General features: G+C 52.7%; 1 protein-coding gene and 1 non-coding gene across 2 annotated transcripts in view; one reads left to right on the top strand and one right to left on the bottom strand.

Annotated features, from left to right (window-relative positions):
• Nucleotides 1–574: 574 nt before the first annotated feature.
• Nucleotides 575–24,968, bottom strand: part of Adgra2 (adhesion G protein-coupled receptor A2) — a 36,463-nt gene continuing 12,069 nt past the window's right edge. The window contains exons 2-19 of the mRNA XM_026404683.2: nt 24,834–24,905; nt 13,504–13,575; nt 13,170–13,241; nt 12,932–13,003; nt 12,504–12,667; nt 11,831–12,044; nt 10,833–10,997; nt 9,342–9,540; nt 8,723–8,872; nt 8,435–8,596; nt 7,493–7,717; nt 7,088–7,304; nt 4,615–4,814; nt 3,752–3,879; nt 3,314–3,437; nt 2,667–2,812; nt 2,101–2,190; nt 575–1,856 (exon numbers count right to left, since the gene is read on the bottom strand). Of these exons, the coding sequence (XP_026260468.1) occupies nt 584–1,856; nt 2,101–2,190; nt 2,667–2,812; nt 3,314–3,437; nt 3,752–3,879; nt 4,615–4,814; nt 7,088–7,304; nt 7,493–7,717; nt 8,435–8,596; nt 8,723–8,872; nt 9,342–9,540; nt 10,833–10,997; nt 11,831–12,044; nt 12,504–12,667; nt 12,932–13,003; nt 13,170–13,241; nt 13,504–13,575; nt 24,834–24,905 (3,745 nt within the window). The 3' untranslated portion in view covers nt 575–583. The remainder of the gene's footprint in view (nt 1,857–2,100; nt 2,191–2,666; nt 2,813–3,313; nt 3,438–3,751; nt 3,880–4,614; nt 4,815–7,087; nt 7,305–7,492; nt 7,718–8,434; nt 8,597–8,722; nt 8,873–9,341; nt 9,541–10,832; nt 10,998–11,830; nt 12,045–12,503; nt 12,668–12,931; nt 13,004–13,169; nt 13,242–13,503; nt 13,576–24,833; nt 24,906–24,968) is intronic.
• Nucleotides 13,864–13,938, top strand: Trnaa-agc (transfer RNA alanine (anticodon AGC)). Its single transcript has one exon. It is a non-coding gene; the product is annotated as a tRNA-Ala (tRNA).

Below are 24,968 nucleotides of genomic sequence, written 5' to 3'. Positions count from 1 at the left end.
GTTAATCCCAAAAAGCAGCACCTGTTACCTGACACCTGGCTCATCTGCTAGGATGGCTCCCTCAGCCAAAACCTGGGGAGGAAAGAGGCCCAGGATCTAGGCAGTGATCCACCCACCTTGCCAGAAGAGGGCAATGAGGAATAATATGGTTCCCAGGCTACCTCCCTTCATCTGTGTCTCTCTAGTAAGGCAGTGTGGATGGGACTGTGGGGAGAACTTAAAAGCCCACCTGGGCTGTGTGGTGCCCTTCACTCTATTTGTGGGTTACTCCATAGACTGATAAGGCTTTCTCCCTTTTCTGGGAGGCCACCAAGAACTTGTCCATCAAAACTGGCCTGAGCTGGACGGACATGTATCATGCTTGTTTCTAGGATTGTCTGTCGCTACTGCAGTGGTGGCCCTCCAGGCATGTGGCAAACATCTGCCAATCTCCTCCAAGCCTCCACGAGACTAAAGCTGGTGGGCTCACATGCAGCCATCGGGATGGCCACCTCAAACCTGTTGACGTACCGGTAGACGTCTTTCAGGGCCCCGGTATGAGCCCTTGTGACCGGCCTATACTAAAGCGTCCCCCGCCCCTGCCCTAGACGGTGGTTTCGCTCTTCCAGAGGCCTGTCTTCATGCAACCGCCCCCAGCCACCTCTGCGCCTGTCATGTTGACGTCTTCGTACTTGCCCCCCTTGGGGGCGCCGTTCAGGTTGGCTGTGTTGAGCGGGTACGAGCGGCGCTTGCTTTCTTTCTCCAGCGCGCCACCGCCTTTGAGATTGTCGCGGCTGGCGCTGCGGCGCTGACCCGGCCGCCCGGTCTCGGGGAGTGGTGCGACGCTGGTGTCACTGCCCTCGGATGGGGTGAGCATGGGCTCGCCCTCCAGTGGGAGGCCGGCGCCCGGGCTGTTGCGGCTGCTGCCTGGGTAGCTGTCGGAAGGGCTGTTGTGCAGGCTGCCGCTCTCGCTGGATAGCAGCTCTGGCGCCCCGGGGGCCGCTCCTGCACGCAGGGCCTTGAGCCGGTTCTTGCCCCCAGCTTCCCCCGCGCGGTACCCCTTGGCCCGACTCTTGTGCACTCGGCGCCCATGGTGCAAGTTGTTGGGGTGGCGGGGAACAAGGCTCCCCCGGGAGCCCGTGGGCTCTGGCTCCCCTTCCCCACGTGCTGCAACCCCTGCCTCGCACACCTGACTCTGGGCCAGCTGTAGGTTGGTGAGCTTGCAGGGGCCCAGTGGTGGCATGTGGCAGCTGCTGCCGCTGGGAGAGGATTTGAGGGAGGCGGGCCTCTCCCCCAGCACTGGGGAACCGTCCTCTAGGGGGGCGGGCAGGGCTCGGGGTGGGGTGTGGGAGGCCGAAGGCGAGGCAGGAGGACAGCAGGCACGCCAGGAGGCCCTAACGTCCCTACGCCTGGCACAATGATGCGTGAAGACGAAGAGGCCCAGGGCAGAGGCCGCCACCCCATACAGACAACTGCACACTACCCGGGGCAGCCAGCGCTGGGACACTGCCAGAGCCCCGCAGGCCCACATAGCCAGGTACAGGAAATGTGTGGTCATCAGCGCCCCCAGCTGGACTCCCGGAGAATAGAGGACGTCACCGTCCTCCAGGGGCCCAGGAGTCGCCACTTCAGCGCTCCCGGTAGCCAGAAGGGAGCCTGAGTCACTCAGAAGGGCACCGCTGCTCCTGAGTCTGGTGGAACCCCTCATCTCCTCTCCAGGCTCCAAGGAGATCCTGCTGTTGCCTGCCTTTGTGCTCTGTGCCAGAGGACCCCGCAAATGTAGCCCTGCACACAGGAAGTAGATCCAGGTGATCAGCAGAATCAAAGCTACCGGGATGTAGAAGGCTCCGAGGCTAGGACGCCACACCAGCCAGCAGCTGAGGGGAGACACAGAGGCAGTGGATGAGGAGGAGGAGCAGCACATCTGACATGTGACCCACAAGCGGAGGTGGTTGGGGAGATAGGATATGGGAAGCGCAGAGGCAGCTCCTGGCTTAATCAACATGCATGAGTTTAGGTGGGGTCCCTGGCAAGGTAGGCCTGACCAGTTATGCCTCCCTATGGTATAGAGGGCATCCAGCGACCATGGGTAGGTTTGGGGCAGAAGGAAGTGGTGCTCACTAGGGACCGTGGTCCCGGTAGTTGTGGATGTTGACTGCAGCGGTGATGCCACAGATGATGAGTGGAATGCCTCCAGCAATCAAGTAGAACCTGGAGGGGAATGGGGTTTGGAGATCAGCAAGATGGGAGAAGGAAAAGGAGATCCAGGAACTCCGAACCCTGACCTGATATCTTTGTCCCAGCCTCTTTCCCCTTGAATCTTGTCAGAATTGTTTTTGCCAGAGATGCTGGCTTAATAGGTTCCTAGAGGACTTGACCAAGAACAATCTCGCTCTCTCTGACCCTAAACAGTGTAGAAAAGTCCCAGCTGCCACTCAGGTTTTCATGATCCCTGTCCAATGTCTTTTGGAGTTACCTCCTTCCCTGACCTTGTCACATCTGAAAAGCTTGCAAGATGCACCCACTCCACAGCCCGTGTAACCTGTCTGCACCAAGTGCATTGCCTCTTCTGTCTTTGGAGAGTGATCTCCAAGGATCTTGCATCTACTCTGCATCCACCCTGGGAGCTTTGCTACACCAGCCTGAGTCCCTCTCTGGTTGCAAAGCTGACAGTTGAAAGTATGTACCGGAGCATGGGGCGGGGAGCAGGCGGGGCAGGGTCCCCTTCTTGTGGAGGGGGTGCCCTCCAGGTGAGCTCCTTGTGCAGGACTCTGGCCTTCACCCCCATCCAGAGCAGTGTGGACAATGAAGAGTAGTGCAGAGTGATGCCCACCTGCAGGGTCAAGGCACTGAGGCTGGGGGACCTGGGCTGCTATGACCGGGCAACCTCAGAGCCTCCGCCCTGACAGTATGCTCCCACCCCTCCCAGTGTTTCCAGCCCCCACTCCCACAGCTCTTTCTCTTTACCCAGATCATGACCTAGATACTCACTAAGCTTCTGTATCTGTTGCTATTCCCTTTGCTTCCACCCAGGGTTCTCTCCTGCCCCACATATTTTCAAGCACCCTGCCATTGCTGTCTGGCTTGTCCCTAACCCACCTCCATTGTGGATCCCCACTCTCCACTTTGAAGCCCTATCTCTTATTTTCTCTGATCTGGTTCTTACCATGCCTTCTCATTCTCTATGCCACCTCCACCCACCCTCCAAGGCTGGCACAGAGAGAACAGCGGAGCTGGAGCCTATTCCCATGAGCTTCTTTATTGCTGTACATCTCCCTACTCTACGCCTAGGCTGCTATCACTCATCCTGGGGCCCCTAGCCCTTTCTGCTTACCGCCTGGCAGACCATCTGGTAGTTGGTGAGTGTGATGCCCCCGGCAAAGACAGCAGAGGTCATGGCCATGTGGAAACACAGGTTCAGCAGCATGTGCCAACCCTTCCGGGACACATGAATAGAGCTGCCCCAAAAAGAGTCTTTCATTAATGGGCTGTCCAACACAAGGTAGGCCTATGGAGTCTCAAGGACACTGGAAAAGCTAACGGGGAGGGGGGGAAGGCAGATATCTATGTATGTGCATGTGTGTGTGAATGTGACCAAGGCCACAGGACAGAAAGTCCTTAACTCCCCACATAATTCTCCAACCTTTAGATACAATGCTAGACAAGAGCCTGGCTAAGTCATGTGGACCCACCTGAGAAAGAAACACCTTCCAGTCCTTGGTGACACCTGCTCCCATCCCCCCTCACCCTCCTTTCCTGCATCAGCTCCCACCTGTGGTTGAGGATGTAGGTGATGATGGTGGAGAAGAGGCAGAGCAGCAGCAGGGCTGTGCACGGGTACACGACAGGATGCAACCCAGCCCCAGAGCCCCCTGCCTCCCTGGGGAAAGCACTCAGCTCCTGGGAAAGAGGAAATAAGTAAGAGTAACAAGCCAACCTGTTCAGTCCCCGCCCAGGCCATTTTCCTTCTTCCTGAGCCCTGCTAGCATGGAACCTGAGAGTTCGTTGGTGCTGAGTCCATCCAGGTAGGCCCAGATGGAAACATCAGGACATCCACTCTCAGGAAGTCAGCTTTAGGGAATACTGACAGTCTACTGCCTGCCTTCCCCCTCCCAGTGTCCTGCTTTTCTGGGAACTTTTCAAGAGGAAGAAGGTTCTGTCTGTGACATAGCAGCATGCCGGCTGGCTCCATATCTGAGGAAGTCGAATCAGATGAGGAAATGGAGAAGGTTCTGTCTGACACAGGAGCAAGCCAGCTTAGCATCTGAGAAAGTATGGTATGAAATGTGATGAGGGAGGGGATGGTCAGAAAGAGGAGAAAAGTTCCCAGATTTTTTTTTTCCACTTTAAGAATCTGGGTCTCAGAAAATACAGGATGTGAGAGTCAGACTGGGTAGTTTTAGATCCATCTCTCTAGAAAAGGGCAAAGAGGTGACCCTCCCTGGCCCTGAAAGACAGGGATATGGGAGAGGCCAGAGACCCATTTTCCATGAGTCCTGACAGTTATGGGGCTCAACAAGGCTGCTGTCCTTTCTGTATTTCACCATGGTCCCAGGCAATCAGAGGACCCCATCACTACCTCCTGTACTTGCTTGTGCCCTTGCCTTCCCACCTCCAGGCCCCCATGATACCCACCATGAGGACAGCCACGTTGCCCAGGTGCTGGCAGTGTAGGGAGCTGACATTGGGCTGACTGGAGCGGAGCCGACAGCCCTCAGAGCTCCATCCCCCAGGCCCTTCCTGGCTCCACCAAGCTGCCATGGGGTCAGCCCCCTCAGCCCAGTGCCGCAGTGAAACAGCCACAGGCTCAGTCAGGTTTCCCACGCCACAGCCACCTACAGGGGAAAGGGAAGTCTACATGGATACACACAAGGCTGCCAGAGAGGCTGGATCAGTGGGGAGGAAGCTGCAGCTGCAGTAGCTGCCAGAGATGCATCAGACCCCTGCTGGGTGGGGCACTGTTGGCCTTCAGGGCAGAACTGGATGCCAAGTATGGACCTCAGTCTAACTTGGGAGACTAGATAGGGGTGAAGAGGAGATCTACTCTAGGTGCCCAAGGAGAGGTGGTGTTGTCCTCTAAGAAGAGCCAACTTGGACTGGGGTGCTCAGGGGCAGGGAGAGAGAAGTTAATGTGGAGGGAATAAGGATCAGGTGTGTTCATCTACAACTAAAAAAAAATCCTTAAAAAATACAAAAAAGAAAAAAGGTTGGGGGATGTGGTTAAGTGCCCCTGAGTTCAATCCCCAGTACCAAAAAAAAAAAAAAAAAAAAAATCAAGTAAAAGGAGGAGTCTGTTGTCTCCTGAGAGGGAGGGAAAGTTGGTACCATGTCAGGAAAGTGGGTTGGAGTGGACAAGGAGGAGGGCAGGAAGGAGGCAGGAGGGACATGAATGGAACGGGTGCTTGTAAAAGCAGAAGAGGGTGGTTAGCTAAAGGGGTGTGTGTGAAGGTATTCCCAACAAGAGAGAGGGGCCCTGAACAGAGGGTCAAGAAGGAATCTGCCTGAGACACGAAACCACAGACTCCTAAACCACCCACCTCTCTGCACACAGTTCAGTGAGCCCATGAGGCTGCTGACGCCGACTCTGACCTTCCCAAAGGTGGTTCTTATCCTTTGAATCTTGTTGGAAACCTCACTTTTCAGAAAAGCCTTCCCTAGCCCCTAACTAGGTTCAGCTGTTCCTCATAACTAATGCTCCAGACACCCCACATGGCCGTTCACTTCCAATGACTTCTTCAACGCCTGTCTTCTTTGCTGAAGTGTATGTTTCTCCTAGACAAGGACACAACTGTCTGTACTCAGGTGTGTTCTAATCCCAGCCCAGTCTGGCACACGTCAGGTCCTCAGTGAGCATTCCTGGCCAGAATGGAAACGGCCTATTCTAAGAATGGGAAGGGAACCCCAGAGAGGTGACAGCAACACCTTCCGGCGGTGAGAAGGTCCTGGAGCCAAGTCACGTAGGCCCCCGAATGGCACGTGGAGGAAGGCAGTTCCGATGATGGGAAACCACCAAGAATTTCAAGGGGCTCTCTGATGTGCACAGGATGTTGTAAGAAGATGAATCTGGTGGCAGTGTGTGGGCGGGACTGAAGTTGGAGAGAGACTGGAAAATAAGCCCAGAGCCTGGAGGGTGGGAGGATCAGCGGAATGAATCACAGATAGAAAAAAGGCATGGCGGGCCTTGGGGATGCAGGCCTGTAACCCCAGTGACTTGGGAGCCTGAGGCCAGAGGATTCCGAGTTCAAGACCAGCCTTGGCAACTTAGTGAGACCCTGTCTCAAAATAAAAAGGGCTGGGGCTGTAGCTCAGTGTTAGAATGCCCCTGGACTTGATCCCCAGTACTACTGGGGGGGGGATAGGAAAAAAAAAAGGCACGTGGGGTGGGGGGCAGCTGGCCTGCAGGAAGCTGCCTTGGTAGAACCGGCTAGTTGAGGATGGGCCAACCCCTAAGCAAGGCAGAGTTTGGCACAGTGTGTCCCACTCATCAGAGCTCTGCTCACCTTACTCCTCCTGCCCTGCTCTCCATCTTCCCTTACTGAAATCCTGACCATTCCTCAAGGCCCACTGTACCAGTCCCACCTCTGACCATAATGCCAGAGCCATCTTGCCTTTTGAGGACAGGTCTCACCCATGATGTCTCTTCAGAAGACTCCAGGAACCTCTGTTGTTACCCTGGCATGTTACACAGCCTCCTGTTGCTCAGTGAGATGGTGGCCTCTACGAGGACAGGGGCCCCAGCCTAGATGTTTTATTCCCTGTTGTGCCAAGCTTCATACTGAGCTGCAGAAGGTGCTCATGCTTCCTGCCTGGGGCTGTGTGTTGCAGTGCAAGAAGCTCGTGTGTTTTGGTGTGTTGGAGGGAATGGGTTGAGGGGTTATGTTTACAGCCCTCATGAAATGTGACAAACCTGGGATATAAATTCCAGTGTTCCCTGAGCCTTTTCTCCACCAACCCTTCTTTTATGGGACATCTCTGCCCTCCTCTTGGGAAATGGTGAGGAACCCACCATCTTCTGCTAACTCAACTCGGGCAGTAAGGGACTCTGGGTAGAGGGGAGGGCAGAATGAGGGGCACCAGGCAGACGTATGCTGGGAGTTCAGTCCCTTACTGGTTCCTGCAAAGATGACCGGGGTGGCCACACCACGCCTCTTGCCAGGCCCAGCAGCTCCTGGGCGGGAGGTGTTGCCATGGCTGCGGAAGAGGCGGCCGTTTCGGAAGACGAGGAGTTGCAGGGTGCAGTCTGGAGGTACTGGAGGAGCCAGGGCAGCCGGAAGGGATGAGAACAGGCTAGGGGGCAGCTGGATGGAGGCCAGGGCCACGCTGTTCTGGGGGGGACATAGGAGCTCCTTAGAGATACTCAGCATCCTCTGAGCTCTGAGGTCTTCCTACATCCTCCGGCTTCTACTCTCCTTCCCCCTTTCACCTCCCACTTTCCCAGCCCCTGCATCTGCTCACACCACCCACCTCCACCATCTGTACCTCCAGTCCCCACACCTCGGCACCTAGTGCCCACCTTGATGTGGAAGGATGACAGAGAAATGTTGGGCCTCCCGGTGGTGCAGCGGAAGCGGAGCTGCTGATCAGCTGGGGGCTCAGGTTCGGGCAGGGCGTTCTGGCCAGGGCCTCCCAGCCGTCCACCTGACAGTCCTCCTTCCCTCCTCTGAAAGGCTGTGCAGGTCAGGCCCACATAGCTGTGTGGCTTGATGAGGTAGGCCTCCAATGCCACGTTCCTTGAGTTCTAGGGACAGGGAACTTGTCACCCCTCCCACACACAGTGCTGGAGACTGCACATTCCCTCTGCAGATCTGCTCGGGCTGTGCCCATTACCCTTTATTCCTCACGATCTTTTCAAAGCATGCCCAGTCTTACAGGTACCATGGAATGTCCCACCCAACCTGACCACAAGCCTCCTCCCTCCTCCTAAAGCACTGGTACTCCCGTGGTCACCTGGTAGCATTTGCTACTTCTATCGCCCTAACTCAGCTCTAGAGCAGGGTCCATGTCTAACTTCCTAGGTATCTCCTGAAATGCCTAGTGTATATGCAGAAGAAACTCTACCATGGTTGTTAAATCCACCCAAATGGAAATGTCACCCTCTTCTCAGTGACTTCTCTCACTGCATCATAAGTGCTGTGTGCCCTGCTACCAAGCCTTCTTCCTGCTCCTTCTGCTCCTTCCTCCTTCCTCCTGTTTATGTCCACCAGACTAGCCCTCCAGCTCAGTTCCCCACCAGGAACTCTTGTGCAATTTCTACACTGCCACTCGCCCTTGGCACTGCCCCTGACAACTCAGAGCTTAGCCAATTTGGCTGTTCTTCTTAGCTGAAGCCTGGAAGGCACATCTCAGAGAAGGAAGTGCTTCTCTTCTATGAATCATGAGTGTTGGCCCCAGTTGACTCTGATGACCCTCTCAGTGCTCAGCCCCAAGGGAATCCCTTCCACGCTGACCCATTTACCACAGAGATGTGCTGGGCATGGGGGCTGAGGGCAGCACCCCCGATGCGCTCCAGGGCACCCACGATGCCACTGCAGGCCTTGTCCTCGCGCTGGGCCAGCCACAGCAGGTGTTCATCCACCAGCATCAGGTTACTGGCCATGTCCACCATCACCTCCACCAGCTGCAGAGGGGAGGGTGGTCACTGAGTGCAGGAGTAGGTTTGGGGACCAGTGGCTGGGGTGTGATAGTGACCTGAACCAATGATAGGGTGGTGTCTGGGGTCCTCAGTGGACTAGTTGAATCTCACCTCTTTGATCTGGTCGACATAACCCAAAAATTTCTGGATCATCTGAGCCACATAGACTACATCCATCATGTCCGAGAAGCTGGCAGCCTCAGCCGTGTACACTCGCAGCTGGTGGGCCAGGGTCAGCGCATTGGAGGCATTGATGGGCATCTGGGGTGTTAAGGAAAGAAAGAGGATCATCCAGTCTTGTTCTTTCTGCCCTAGAATTGTCCCTAGGGGCCCCTTTATTTGATGCTGGTGCTCAGGACAGTGCCTGGGGAGAGGGTCCTAGAGCACCTGCAAGGTTGGTAAGATAGGAACCACATATAAGGCCATGACCATCCCCTCCCGAGGCCTCCCCCTGCCGGTGCCAAATATCGATGTGTTAGCAGATAAAAAGGGGTGGAGTGGTGGAGGGTGGTCTTGTTAGAAACTCAAAGACAGCACCAGGGACAAGGGGGCTGACCCACAACCTTCCCTGTGCACACCCCTCACTGAGCACACCCTGGACGCAGGAGATACAGCAGAGCAGCCTTCGAGCTGGACTTCCCTCCCCTGCAGGTCATGAGGCTTCAAACTGTCCCATCCCTAGAACCAGAGCTAAAGGGCTGCTCCCTGCCCCCTCCTCTCCCAGCCTCACCAGCACAAAGGTATAGAGCACCCGGGTGATGTCATTGGTGTACAGACAATGAGAGTAGTCCCCTGGTTCCCAGCGGCCAGCTCGGTCACATCGGCGGGAGGCTCGGGTGCCTGGAGCGCCCCCGCTCAGGGGCACCGAGGTAAAGGGATACTGTAGGCAGGACTGGTAGGCTGTGATGCCAGCAAGAGTTCGAGGCCACCTGGGGACAGAGGTTGGAAGATACTGAAGACTCAGGCTCTTTGGGACTCCCCCCACCACTGCCCTTAGAACTGTGATGCCAGAATTCTGGGGCCTTTGGGAAGGACCTAGGAGAGGATGTTCAGTGGTCTTCAAGGTGTTCCCAAGTTCTACTTTCTAGAACTTTCACAGGTGATGAGGAATGCAACTCTGAGTTCAAGTTCAAGTTCCGTCTGTTATTAGCTATGGCCTTAGGCAGGCCACTTACCCTTTCTGAGCCTTAGTACTCTCAGCTATACACGGGGAGAATAATACCTGCCCTGCTTTATAGAAAGGGCTGTTGGGATATTAAGATGTGATACAGTTTGTGGGAAACCTTTGCAAACTATTAATACGAGGAACAAATTTTTTTTTATGGTGCTAGAGATCAAATCCAGGGCCTTGCACATGTTAGGTAAGTGCCCTACCACTGAGCTATATCCCCAGCCTCTAAGGGAGCAATTTTAAAAGCCATTGTGGAGGCTGGGTTTGTGACTCAGTGGTAGAACACTTGCCTAGTGCATGTGAGACATTGGGTTCAAATCTCAGCATCACATAAAGATAAATAAACAAAATAGGGGGGGGAAAGCCATTGTGTGGTTAGGCATGGTGGCACATACCTGTAATCCAAGAGACTTGGGATACCACATATCACAAGTTTGAGGTTGGCCTCACAATTTATCGAGAACACTTCTCAATATATAAATTAATTAATTAATTAAAAGAACTGGAAATGTGGTTGGTGATAAAGTGCCCCAGGGAAAGAAGGAACCCAGGGAGAGGGGAGGGAGGAAAGCTCATTGTGTCTTTTTGTTTGTTTTCTGGGTTTTTTTGAGGGGAGTGTATCAGGGATTGAACTTAGGGGTACTTGACCACATCCCCAACCCTATTTTGTATTTTATTTAGAGACAGGGTCTCACTGAGTTACGTAGTGCCTCGTTTTTGCTGAAGCTGTCTTTGAACTCATGATCCTCCTGCCTCAGTCTCTTGAGCCCCTGGGATTATAGGCATGAGCTATTGCACCTGGCTCCCGTTGTATCTTGTGCAGGACATTGCAACTGGTGATTGAATCTATAAAGATAATGTTTCTCAAGATCCAACGGCAGGACTTCAGCCTGAATGACAAGAGGGGAGTCTTTGGGATCTCCGAAGAGAACAGTGGGGAGCCCTTGGCCACTCTCGGGTGTGAAAGCAGGGATGGGGACTGGGGCAGCATGTGGTGGAAATGTGGCTGGATCTCTCCTGGCAGTTCCTGCAGAGTGGAGCAGCACGAACCTGAAGTCCCCACGGTTGTTGGCAACACGCTCAGCAGGGCAGTAGGAGGCAGAGGACTCCAGCACCACAATCTCCACCTTCTTGCTGGTGTTGCCCTGGACCGTGGACACGGAGCATTCCCACTCGCCTGAGGCCCACACGCCGATGTGAGACAGGGTCAGCTCGCTGCAGGTGGGCAGAAGGCAAGAGCTGGCTCAGTGAGGCACTCTCAGGCCCAGCCCGCCACCTTCCCTCCATGGCCCTGGCCAGTTCACCAGCTTCAGGTTCTTTATTCCTTAATATAGTGAGAGATAGCAGTGCATGCTCTTCTGATTTCGATTGGCCTTACGGTACTGTGTTTCTGAGTTTCAGTTCCCCTATCCTTATTATGGAGATAATCATAACTCTTACAGATCTAACACAAAGATTACACCTGATAATACAGATGAGAGCCACCACAGACACTGTTAATCACGAAAGAAGTGTCAAATGGCTGGGGGTGTGGCTCACTAGTAGAGCATATGCATAGCACACACAAGGCCCTGGGTTCTAATACCAGCAACCCCCCCTCCAAAAATAAAGGTCAAATGTCACTTTTTTTTTTTTCTATTAGGCATTAAATTTCTTTTTTGGGGGGGGAGCGGGGAGTACCAGGGATTGAACTTAGGGGCACTCGACCACTGAGCCACAGCCACAGTCCTATTTTGTATTTTATTTAGAGACAGAGTCTCACTGAGTTGCTTAGCACCTCGTTTTTGCTGACGCTGGTTTTGAACTCACGATCCTCCTGCCTCAGCCTCCCAAGCTGCTGGGATGACAGGCATGCACCACCACGCCTGGCGAGGCATTAAATTTCTAGCTTCTATGCAGACTATTTATGTCTGACCCTTAGCTCTCCATAAACACATGCACACACATGGGAAGGTGACTGGGCCTAGGTCCTTTGGGGGACAGATGGTGGGTACTATGCCTATTGTCACCCTGTGCTGTGGGCTGAGAAGGGGCAGCAAGGCCTGTACCTGGTGATGAAGGTGCAGTCATGAATGAGGCTTTCAGCCAGGAGGATGCCTGCCTGCTCATCACCCTCCACAGGGGCCCGGTTGTGGTACCAGCGAATGTGGGTGTCATTGCCCAAGTAGCTGGCAGAACACTGGAAGGGCAGCCGGTCACCCTGGAACACCACTTGGCGCAGGGATGGGATGAGGTGGTGTGTGTGCAGCTCCAGGGCCCCCTCTGTGGAGGAGACACCAGGTAGCTAGGCTGGAATGCTCACGTGTGAACCTGCATGTGCATGTGAGAATCCACTAGGGCAGTGCTGGGCCCCTTGGTGTGTATCCGCCCTGGGCTAGGAAGAAAAAGGGTCAAGAGAAAGTCTGGAGCAAGTGAGAAGAGCAGGCAGGTTTGGGGCAAAGAAAAGGGCTCCCAGTAGGCATGTTATCCAAGAGGTTGGGACCAGACAAAAACAGGAATAAGCAAACGGCCCTAAAGGACATTTAGAAAAGCAAATGGAGGGCAGCTCCCTGGGGGGCTGAGGGAGAGAGGAAGACCCATAGGACACTGCTCATCACACAGACATACAGAGAGCCAAGAAAGCCCCAAGCCATCAGGGCCATATGTGAGGGACAGGGCTTGTGTCTGGGGTGTGAGGACAGACAGGGTCCCTGTAGGTATGCAGATTGAGGGCTTGCTCACCGCAGCGGAGCTGAGCCTCTTGGAGGCTGCCCAGGGTCTGGGCATGCAAGGCGCTGGGATAGGCACAGAGTGTGTGGTCGGACAGCTGCAGGGAGTGATTCCTGGCCCAGGGCAGCAGCCAGCGGAGGTGGCAGTCACAGGTCAGGAACTCTGTGCCAAAGTCTCTGCAGAGTGGATAGAGGAGTCACGGAGTTGAGTAGAGGGAATGTGGACTCATGGCGTGGGGATGGGACCAAGGCTGGAGAGGGCAAACTTGGGTATGTGTGTGCCACCACCATTACCAAGGGCATGCTGATTCTGGTAGGGTTCCAGGCACTGCTGTCTGCCTACTCATCAGGCTGTCCACAGTGGTCACGATGTTTATGTGACTCCCTCCTGAGCAGAGGAAGGGAGCAGGGGTCTGGTCCTGGGCTAGGAAAGGTACTCACACAATCTTAAGGGCTGGCAGCTCATCAAAGACCCCGGGTTGCAGACTGGAGAATATGTTTCCAGATATGTTTCTGCAGGGGGCAGGGAACAGTGAGACGGGATCTTAGGGTCTCCCTGGGCCAGAGGGGGGGAGGGATGAGAGAAGAGAATGTAGGGACCTGTAAGGGTCTAGCATTGCCTTCTTCCTCCCCAACCCTCCATCCAGCTCCCATCTCATACCCTTCACCCCTTACTCACAGTCGGAGAAGCTTGGGAAGACCCTGGAAGGTCTCAGAGGTGAGACAGCCAATCCGGTTGTTGGAAAGATCTCTAGGGAGACACAGACTGAAGAAGTCAGCTACGTGGCAGCACATGGGATGGCTGGCGCATGTGTGCAGCTGGGGGGACTCGCGTGGGGAGTGGGCTGGGGCCCAGTGCCACAGCTGGCTTAAAATGTCAGCTGAATAGGGGCTGGGGGTGTAGAGAAGAAGGGAGAGTTTGGGGTGGGTAGGAGGGGTGGTTGCTCATTGGATCTGGGGAAAGGGGAGCGGTGGGAGGTGTGTGTATGTGTCGGGGAGAACATGCCACTTACAAACGCTTCAGCTCCCCTAGGCCCAGGAAGGCTCCAGGCTGCACAGTGCTGATGACATTGTTCCTTAGGTCCCTGTGGGAGACAGTGGGAAAGCCCTCACACCTCAACCCCTCTGGGACACCACCTTATACTGGCTTTCTTTGGGGACTTGATTTCCTTCTAAATCTCTTCTCCTCATCACTGATTGGGAAGTTGGATTCATGATCCAGACAGGTCTCCTCAACCTCCTGGGTTGCCATCATGAAGTACTGGTCAGAAAAACATTGCCAGCTACTCAGGCAATGAGGCAGGAGGATTGCAAGTTTGAGGCCAGCCTCAGCAATGTAGTGAGATCTTGTCTCTAAATAAGAAATGAAAAGAGCCAGGAATGTAGCTCAGTGGTAGAGCATTTGCCTAGCAAGCAGGTGGCCCTGGGTTCAACCCCCATGATAGGCAGTGGGGTTGGGGGACAAAGTTAGAACCAATGCAGGAGCCAAGAGACAGGGTGGGAAGGGACTCAGAAGGGCCACAGAGGAGGAACTGGGTAGAAGCCAAGGGTCAAGAGAACCCTGCCTTGGGAGTCAGGAGGCCTCAGCTTCTTACACACTCCATTTCTGAGCTGCCCTGAGGACCTCGCTGCTTTGGGAAGTCTTTGAACATAGGTGTTTAGAGTCTTTTGAAAATCGCTACACAAATGTACAATCTTCTTGAGCCTGGCCATCACGAGGTATTTTATAAGTATTGTATCCTTGCAGATAGATTGCTCCAAGGGACAGGGGAGGGTAGCTGGTGGATAAGCAAATGTTTTCTGCCCTGGTGGGCCTCTGGGCTCTTGGGGGGACCAGTGAGGACTAAGTTGAATGCTGACTCACAGGCTTTCTTCCTGACCCAGATCTCCACTCTGGGCACGGCCAGGAAGAGAGATGCCTAAAGGGCCAGTGGTCATCACCAACCAACACCAGGGCCAACCAGGTCTTTCCTGCCCAACTCAAACCAGGTTGAGGCCCACAGAGCACTTTCAGAGCCTTCCTGATCACTGCCCATGTTCCAACATCCTCTCCGCCCTCACCCAAGGGCCCAGGAGATTAGGAGGCAGAGAGTGAGTAGGTGACTCCTGGAGCAACCTCAACGTCACAAGGGCACAGAAACACACAGATTACGAGAGAGAGCTCAGGTCAACCTGCCATCCAAGGCCCCGCAGCCCTCCAGCCCAGACACAGGCGCAGGGTGGAGGTGGTCTTGGTTCTGCCTGCCAAAGCCTCAGAACCTGTCTGGATTATGGACAGGAGGGAGTTAACTGAGCCAGTTCCCTGCTGGGCAAGAGGAAATGGGTGTCCAGGGAAGGGAGGTGCTGTCCCATGAGGGGGCTTGTTTGTGCACAGTTCCAGTGGTGGGGGCAGACGAACATGGCCAGTTCCCTCTCACATGAAGGACTCAGCCCCCTCCATAATCCTGAGTCCCCTGAAGAAAAAAGAGAAAGCCACAGGAAGGGACCAGCTTCCTAGAGGAAGCTGGAGCTCCCGGAAGGTGCCCCCAGTGCTGGGCACCCATGAGGAATGTGCAAGAGACAGGCCCTCTCAGACGCTGCAGGCAGAGCAGAGGCAGAGTGGAAGTGACACAGGCAGTGTCAGCACCCCGCTGGCCTGGCGCAGTGTGACCCTTACTGCCTGTCCACCCCCCACTGTTTTACGGCCCAGGCCCCCACCCTCACAACCCACCCCTCCGGTGTGGTTCCAGCACGTGCCCCTTGGCCCCTGGTGGGGTCTGGCGATTCTCAGGGCTCTGCCTCCCACCCCCATGCGGGACGGGCGAGGGAAACACATTCCTCATTGTGTCACTTCCCTTCATGGGCTGCCAAGGGGCTGAGGCCGCAGCCCCCCCTCCCGCCCCTTCCCTCTCTGCTCACTTGTGTTTATTCTCATTTCCTCCCCAGGCCCCCCCTGTGAACCCCCACCCACCTGCCCCACTGATGCTCTGCAGATGGGAGCAAGGGGGCCCCTCAGGCCCCAGCCCCTCTTCCTGCCCTCGATTTCCTGCAGCCTGAGCGAGCCATGTGGGGCCTCTCTGAGAGGGGAGCTTCCACCAAGTGTGGGCATTCTTTCCCTCTTGCCCAACGTCTGCCTGGAAGTGGCTTCAGGGGTGACCAAGGCAGTCCCCTGGAGTGCTCCTCTCCTGGTCTTGAGGGGACAAGCTGGGGGTTGCTCTCTGGGCTGAGTTCTGACATCCCCCTGGGCCCTATGGCAAACGATACCTCCTGGTTCCTCAGCGTGAGGGAAGCAACTCTGAGGATGTATGTACCCTGAGGGACAGAAGGAAACGTGACCACAGAATCTGGATGGTTTTTTGGGTCTGCAAGGCCCTGACTAGTTATTCTGAACATTTCTTGTTTAGTGTATCCTTGGGAAAATCTGATGAAGGCCCTGGAGTCCTAACCCCCAAAATGCAGCCTGCCTCACACCGTGGAACCCATGTTAAGGACCCTTGCTCTGGATAGTCTAAGCTGATCCCTTCGTTTCTTAAGTGAGGTCACAAGGATAAAGTAGCCAGTCCAAGGACGCACAGATGTTTCTATGATGTGGAATCTCTCATGCTCTGGCTGCTTCCTCAGAGCCCTGTTCTTGGAAAGATGCAGCATGGGTTAAGTTTACCCTCCCCTCGACCTGGTCTATGTTCCCCCTCCCTGGACACCAGGCACACTCCATCCATGTAGCTGTGTCACTGTGGAGGAGAATGCCCTAAGGCAGACGTGAAGGGAGAGTTCCTGGGAACAGTAACACCCTCTGCCCTTCTTAGGAAAATAGCAGCTAGGGAACTGGAACACGTAAGTGTCAGTGTATGAGCGCAGGCAATAAAATGGAAGATAAATTGGGCATAAAAAAAAAATAAAAAAAAACGTTTATAGGATACCTTCAAAAAAGTAGAAGCCAACCCCAGAATGAGAGAAAATGTTTGCAAATTAGATATCTGATCAGGAACTTCTATCCAAAAGGGATTGTGACTTTGATCTCCTGAAAATCTCAAAGGACGCCATCACTCCTGAAAGGGATTATAGAGTTACATGTATAATACTTCTTGGGATTTTAAAAGATTACAACTCAATAATAAAGACAAATGACCCGGGGCTGGGGCTGGGGCTCAGTGGTAGAGCATTTACTAGCATGAGTGAGGCACTGGGTTCTATCCTCAGCACCACATAAATAAATAAAAGAAAGATATTATGTCCATCTACAACTAAAACAATAGATATTTTTAAAAAAAAGACAAGTGACCCAGCTGAAAAGAAAAAGGGCAAATGATTAAAAAACATTTCTTCAAAGAACTCATGTGGTAATGTGAGCCTGTAGTTCCAGATACTTTCGAGGTTGAGGCAGAAGGATTGCTGGAGCCCGGGAGTTCAAGGCCAGCCTGGGCAGCATAAGACATAGAGACGGCCATAGACACATGAGAAGAGGCTCAACATCACTTAGTTGTAAGAGAACTGCAAATCAAAATCACAATAAGATTCCACTGCATCCACTAAAATGACTATAATAAAAAAAGACAGTTGTGATGCGGGGATGCACACCTATCATCCCAGCTCTCCAGGGAGGCCAAGGATCACAAGTTTAAGGCCAGCCTCAGCAATTTAGTGAGACCCTGTCTGAATTTTTTAAAAATTAAAAAAGAATAAGTAAAAAGAGCTGGGGATGTAGCTCAGTTGAACCCCATAATGGCATTCTTGAGTCCTGGGTTCAATCCCATCCCAGTACTGCAAAAAAAAAGGGGGGGGGACAAATAGCAAGTATCGACGAGGCTGTGGAGTACGGAGATGGAACAGCCACTTTAGAAAATGGTTTGGCAATTGTAGTAACCATATGACCCAGCACTTCTGTTTCTTAGGTATACATCCAAGAGAAGAGAACAAATATCCACACAAGAACCAGTAGATGAGCTGGAGGTATAGTTCAGTGGCAGATCACTTGGCCTCACATGCTCTAGGCCCTGGGTTCAACCCCCCCCCCCAGCATTATCAAAACAAAATAAAATAAAATAAACAAAAAACCCAGTAGATGAAAGTTCCTAGCAGCATTATTCATCATAGCCCCAAAGAAGAAAGCACTCAAATGTCAATCAACTGATGTCAGCCAACTGAGAAATGGGTCAACAGCCAGTGGACTATTCAAATGGCATATTATTAGGCCATAAAGAGGGATGAAGTGCTGATACCTGCTAAAACATGGGTGAATCTGGAAAATATTATGCTGAGTGCAAGAGTCCAATTTTAAAAATGTAACATATTATATGATTCCATTTCTATGAAATGTCTGTAATAAGCAAATCTATAGAGACAGAGAGTAGATTAGTGGTTGCTTAGTGCTGGGGAATAGCCGGTGGAGGAATGGGGAGTGACGGCTAATGATTCAAGGGTTCTTTTGTGGATGATGAAAATGTTCTAAAATTAGATTATGGGGGTGATTACACAATTTTGTAAAATATACTAAAAAACATTGGATTGTGTACTTTAAATGGGTGAAGTTTATGGTATATAAATTATACCCCATTAGAGCTGTTAAGAGTGTGTGAGTTAATGGTGTGTGTGTGTGTGTGTGTGTGTGTGTGTGTGTGTGTGTGTGTGTTTGTGTGCCCATGTTCACTCAGGATGGGGCAGCACCAAATTGGCTCCCTCTGGCCCCCACAGACCTCCCTGCTTGTGGGTTTGAAAACCAAATTATAGGTTTGGAGGCCACAGAGCAGCTTGCCATGGGCCCTAGGAGATTTCCAGGGTTCTTTAGAAAGTGTGGGCTGCTGTGAAGAGAGCCAGAACACCCCTGCAGGTAGAGAGGTTGATGGGGAAAGGAGAAAGGGAGACTCGGGCCCCAGGAAAAAGGATGGTCCCAGCCTCACTCCCATCCCCCAATCTGCGTACACTGTGCCCGTCGCTGGGGCTCCCACAGCAGACAATAGAGGTGCCCTAGAACCTGCCGACCTTCCTCCACGAACATCAGTTGTGTCCCAGCTTCTGTGTGGCATTCCTCCCCAGTTTGGTGGGAATGGGAACTAGAGGGAGGGACAGAGCCCCAGGCCTCACCCTGGGCTCCGCCCACAGATTAATGGAAACCACCTGGCGTGTGAGTGTGCCCGCCCTCCACCCCACGCCCCCACTTGCCTTCATTCCCATGAGCATCTGCTTCTAATGAGCGCCCCAGCACCCGCTGCATACCAGCCCCCGGGGCTCATTAATCTCATTAGGCAATGACAAATCATCCCCGGGTCTGACCAGCCTCCCTCACCAGGCCCTTTCCTCCAGCCTCTGCATCAGCCTCTGGGGGCCTGTGTCCACACAGATCCACATACTCTAGAGCATGGCTACCTAGCTACCTGGGACTCTTCTGGCAGCTTTCTGAAATGTGGCCTCCTTGATTCATAGTCTAGGGGCATCTCACTGTGACCAGGACACCCTCAGACCCCTTGAAAAGTCTTCTGGTGGCTTGCTCCCCCCCATTGTAGGTGCTTGGTGGAGGATCCCGACTGAGGAGGGACAAGAGGAATGAGTCTCGGCCTACTTGAAGTACTCACATTTCTGGCTGGGGGGTATTTGTGGAGTGGTGTGCTGGCCTAGCCTTTGTGAGGCTCTGGGTTGGATTCCCCAGCACTCCCAGGGGTAGGGGGAGCACTGACATACCTAACTGCTTGTACAAGTGCACAAGGCTGGAAAAGTCTGGACAGCTCTGCAAAGGACAGGTGGCCAGGCAACACCGTGCAACTTGGAATTCTTCAGAGAGGCAGGGAACTGCCATTTACTGAACGCTCAGGCTGTCTGGGGCACTGTCAGGGAGTCATTCATAGTCCCATTTTCCAGGCCAGTAACCTGAGGCTTGGAAAGGCACCCAGAGAGTAAACAATAGAAGTAGGATTCACTCCCAAGCCTCCCTACCCCAGAAATCTTCTGGGCATCACACAGGCTTAAACAGACGATGAGGTAGTGGGATATAGATAGAAGGGCTCAGGGAAGGGCCTCATGCATCTCTGGGCCCTTGGGCGCCCTCCCTAACAGCCTCTGATAGGCTCCATTTCAGGTTTTCTGTTCCATCTTTCCCAGCTAATAGAGGTGGGTCCACCCATCTGCACCCCTAGCCTCTCTGGAATGCGCTCACACAATTGTCACCATCACCTGCCTACATTCTTCCCCAGCTTCAGGCAGGGACCTGCATTGCAAAATAGACATCGTGTAGATCTACTGCCCACTCTTGGCCATCAAGGTGCTGCCTCACACACACATGCACACCTGACCCATTCTCTAAGGCCTAACAGTATCGTAATCCCAGCCTCTCAGGAGGCAGAGCCAGGAGGTTTCAAGTTCAAGGTCCTCCTAGGCAACTTTGGGAGGCTGTCTTAAAATAAAAAATAAAAAAGGGCAAGGGATAAAAAAAAGGGGGGGGGGCTAGGATGTAACTCAGTGGTGGAATGCCCCCCCCCCCGGGGTTTAATCCCCAGTTTAAAAAAAGAAAAGAAAAGAAAAAAAAAGCTTGAGGTACTCTGTGCCATGTGGACATCTCATGGAGCAGTTTGAATCTATTATTTTAATTATTAGATTAGATCCCAGCTCTCCCATGAGACATGCTGCTTGTGGACTGGGGTATGTTAAGCTGCTATGTCTCCCCTGCCCAAGCCTAGACATCTGAGCCTGACAGGACAGAGAGATCAGTGTTTCCTGAGCACCAACTACACACCAGGCTGTGGCATCTTATTTGTGATGAATAGGCCCACAGTCTAGGGGTCATCTGGTCCACTGGCTCCCAACCCCGGATGAGCATGAGGATCGCCTGCAAACTGTAAAAAAAAATTCCTAGGCCCCATTTGTCTTAGCATCTCCAGGAGCTGGGCACAGAGTCTGTGTTATTTAGGGCCTCATTCCCCACTCTGGGATGGTGGTTGTGATGGGTCGGTTTGTGTGACAACTTGGCCAGGCTACAATACTCACTGGTTTAGTAAAGCATGAATCCAGCTAGGCACACAACTGTAGTCCCAGCTACTCGGGAGGCTGAGGCAGGAGGACAACTTGAGCTCAGGAATTTGAGGCCAGCCTGGGCAACATGGCAAGATGCCATCTCATAAAAACAAAAGCCAGGCATGCCCAGAATCCCAACAACTCAGGAGGCTGAAGCAGGAGGATCACAATTTCAAGGCCAGCCTCAGCAATTTAACTGTCTCAAAATAAAAAATTTTAAAAAGGCCAGGCAAGGTGGTGCATGCCTGTAATCCCAGCATCTCAGGAGGCCGAGGCAGGAGGATTGTAGGTTCAAAGCCAGCCTCAGCAATTTGGTGAGGCCCTAAGCAACTTTGTGAGACCTTGTCTCAAAATAAAAAATATTTTAAAAAGCGAGACGTGGCTTGGTTGTTAAGTATCTTGGGTCAGTAAACATACACATACAATAAACAAAACCAAACCCACTAATCTGTAAAGGTATTTTGCTGTGAAAGTATTTTGTAGATGTGGAAACCTACAATTAGTTGAAATAAATAAAAGTGATTATTCTTTTTTTTTTTTGGGGGGGGGGTACTGGGGATTAGGGGCACTCAACCACTGAGCCACATCCCCAGCCCCATTTTGCATTTAATTTAGAGACAGGGTCTCACTGAGTTGCTTAGTGCCTCACTTTTGCTGAGGCTAGCTTTGAACTTTTTTTTTTTTAAGAAAGAGGAGAGAGAGAGAGAGAATTTTTTGTTAATATTTATTTTTTAGTTTTCGGCGGACACAACATCTTTGTTGGTGTGTGGTGCTGAGGATCGAACCCAGGCCACATGCATGTCAGGCGAGCGTGCTACCGCTTGAGCCACATCCCCAGCCCAAGCTTTGAACTTTTGATCCTCCTGCCTCAGTCTCCTGAGCCACTGGGATTATGGGAGTGCGCCACGTGTAATTATTCTTAAAGACTGTCTTTGACAATGGAAGTTGACGATCAGTTGAAAGCTTCAAGAGGAAAAACTGCACTTTCTCGGACAAGAAATATTGCCTCGGGGCTGGGGATGTGGCTCAAGCGGTAGCGCACTCGCCTGGCATGCGTGCGGCCTGGGTTTGATCCTCAGCACCACATACAAACAAAGATGTTGTGTCTGCCGATAACTAAAAAAAAAAAAAATGTTAAAATTCTCTATCTCTCCCTCTCTCACTCTCTCTTTAAAAAAAAAAAAAAAAGAAAGAAATATTGCCTCAAGATTGTGGCAACTCCTGATTTGCTAGTCCCCATGATCATGTGAGCCAGTTCCTTAAAACACATGTGTATGTATGCGCGTGCGTGTGTGTATGTGTATATGTATATATAGATAGAAAAAATCAGTAAGGAGGCAATCAGCCAGGTTGCAGACTCAGCTCCTTCATCCCTGCAGTGGTACCCTGCTGTCCTGCTGTGTACAACACACACCCTGCCCAGAGCCCCTCTTCTGAAAGCCTGGCCCCACCCACATCTGGGCTCTGAACCTTCTAAGCAGCAATGTGGATATCATACACATCCAAGGGTCAAGGGATTTTAAACCAATAATACTCCTTATAGATCACCCAGCCCACTGCCCCGCTCCTGTGTTTTCACAGTGGGGAAACTAAGGCCCTACGCCTGGAGCCCATGCCCATTTCTAATCACCCTGACTTTGATGCCACCACTTCTTCCCTTGCTGTCTGCCCACTCACACTGTGCTTCTTTCTCTTTCTTTCTCTCTCTCTTTCTTTTTTCGCAGTGCTGGGGATTGAGGCTAGGGTCTCGCTCAAGCTAGGCAAGTACTCCTTCAATGAGCTCCATTTCCATCCCCTCATGGGCCCAAGCTGGCCTTAAACTCCTGGATTCAAGCAATCTTCCTGCCTTAGCCTCCCAGGTAGCTGGGACTCCAAATGTGTACTACTGCACCTAACTTGTCCTTCTGTTTCTCAGGCTCACCAGGACCCAATGGGCTCCACGGTGGCTGTTCTCTCCATCCTTCCTTCCAGATAGCTTCCTGGCTTCTATCCCTTCAGGTCCCCATCACCTTAAGAGCAAGTCTTCCTTGTCCTCACTACATAGAGCAGCATCCCTGTCCCTTTGCTTTCTATCCCCCCTTACCCTGCCTTGTTTTTCTTTGTATGCGTGTCCTACGATATGATACGCGTATTCGCTATTTTCTGGGTCCTATCGGTAGAGGGTAAGTGGCTTGGGGGAAGGCACCCAATGCCTGGAACAGAGCCTAGCTCACAGAGCGGGCTCCTCAAACATCTGTAAAATGAAGGAAGGGATTCATAACTTGAGGTTAAACCCTGAGATCTGAGTTGGGAATTCCGGCTCCACTGCCCTTTCTCATGCCCACAGTCCTCCCACTTCCCATGGCTCAGCATTGAGACAGATGCTCTCAGGAGTCTCTTGATTGTCCTCCCAGGTTTCTGATCCCTTCCCATGCTTTGAATGCTCCTGCTGTGTGGTCTCCTGGGTCTACGGTGCTGGCCTGGGAGAGGAACCTAATTCAGTACATTGCATGGGTGAGAAGGAGAGGGGTTATCTTTTCATTTTCATTAAAAAAAAAAAAAGATATCCTGCTCAGATTGAAGGATAGGAGTAGGAAACAGACTAGTGAATGGATGGGAAGGGAAGAATTGTGGCCACCTGAGACTCAAAGCAGCACTCACTGGCTGGTGCTGAGAAGGTAGAGGAACTTTGAGCCAGGTCTGGCCCTCTGGGCAAAGGGTTGGAGAGGCAGCTATAGTTCACTTCCTCCAGAAGACCAAGCCTGCCTAAGGGAGGATCCAGCTCCCAAATGTTTAAGGGTTTGTGGGAGGATAAAAACTTTCCCAATTTACTGGCAACCAGTGAAGCTTGATCTAGCAACTCGGAGGCAGCCCTTTGTCCTTGTCAATATCATACGGCTGCAGAGCAGCTGGTCAGAGGGACCTGGGTTCAGAACTGTGCATGTACCCACTGTCACCCCCCAAGACTCTTTCTGGCCCCCAGCCTGCCCCAGATGGCAATTTTCTGCTCTGAATGTGGACTTGGCCCCTTTTCTCTCCCACCACCCTGCTAGGTCATCCAGCTCCCTCTAGCCTGGAGAGTGGGAGTTTGGGCACAGAGCTTTCCCTTCCACTGTGAGCTGGGTGGGATAGAGGCTACTTCCCAAGACAGCCATCATGTTAGAGATCTAAACTCCATGCCCTGTCGAAACTGCATCTCCATTACACTTGAACACCCCAGCCTTTTCTGGTGCCTCCTTTGAACTTGACAGAAAGAAACCCCAACTACTTAATGCTAATAATGTCTATGGCGTTGTCTGTGGTCTCCACTAGACTGTGGTCTCTTTGGCGCTTCCAGAGCATGAGCACCTTCACACCTTTTGTATCTCCCTTTGCATTGACCCAAAGTTTTCAGGCAAAAGAATAATAGAGGGGGCCAAGGACCCTGCCCTGTTGGAAGAATTTGGAATGCCTCACAAGAGGGGAGAGAAATGGAAGAGGAGGTTGTGGGTTGGAGAGAAAGCAAAAATCAGTCTCCAGGAGAGACAGGAGGTGCAGTTCACTTCTGTGAAGGGAACAAGGACCCAAAGCCATAGTACAGGCTGAGGATCCCAGAGCCTGGTAACAGAACAGGGAATTTGGAGCAGTTAGTCTAAGCCTCTCATCTGGCAGGTTAAGTGGCTGAGCCAGGTGTCCCACCAGGGACTTACCCCACCCAACCCAGGCCCTTAGGAACACCTTGCTGTGGCTGAGGGGTTGGGCCTTCTTCATTCCCCACTCCTTTCGCACACAATCTACCATAGCCTTGAGTGCCTTCCCAGTAACTTTACTGGCTGCCACCAGACCTCGAGGGTCCTTGGCCTGGGAGGAGGCTCTTGGGGACTTACAGGCAGCCTGAAGGACACTGTTGCTGATGCAGCTTTAAACTCTGTAAACCCAGGCAGGGCTGGGGGAGGAGGCTTAGAAATGATCAACTTTCCCCACCCTCAGCCCAGGACTCTGCCCCCTTGGGGCTTTGTTTGTTGATTTGTTTTTCAGAAGGAAAGAGGCCTCAGTCACATTAAGTCTCCCTCAGCCCTTTCATGCTGGGCCCCCAGCTGGGAGGAGGGGGCCAGCTCAAGGGCTCAGTCCTCTCAGCTAATTGCTCATTAAAGAGCGTTAATGAGCTTCCCTTAGCCCCATCCCTGCCTAGACCAGTGAGAATTCTCTGGGTTGATGCTGGTGAAGGAGCTGCTTGCTCTACCAGACCAGCCCTGCTCGGTCCTCTGTGGTCAGGTCCTGGGCAGGACCAGGCCATGCAGGTTCTGGGGTCATTCAGTAACCAGCGTTCCTTATCCTCCCCAGAATGACTCTTCCACCCAGCGCCAGCATCCCCTATGCCTGCCCCACCATGCCCAGCACTTACAACTTCTCCAGCAGGTACAGTCCCAAGAAAGATCCATTGCGGAGCCCAGTGATCTTGTTGTTGCTCAAAAGCCTGAAGGGACAGGGAGAACACAGATAGAACGTGGTGTCAGACACGGGAAAGTGCAGATGCCCT

Source organism: Urocitellus parryii, chromosome 14 (genome assembly GCF_045843805.1).
Source record: "Urocitellus parryii isolate mUroPar1 chromosome 14, mUroPar1.hap1, whole genome shotgun sequence".
Taxonomy (NCBI): domain Eukaryota; kingdom Metazoa; phylum Chordata; class Mammalia; order Rodentia; family Sciuridae; genus Urocitellus; species Urocitellus parryii.
This window is presented reverse-complemented; position numbering and strand designations above follow the sequence as displayed.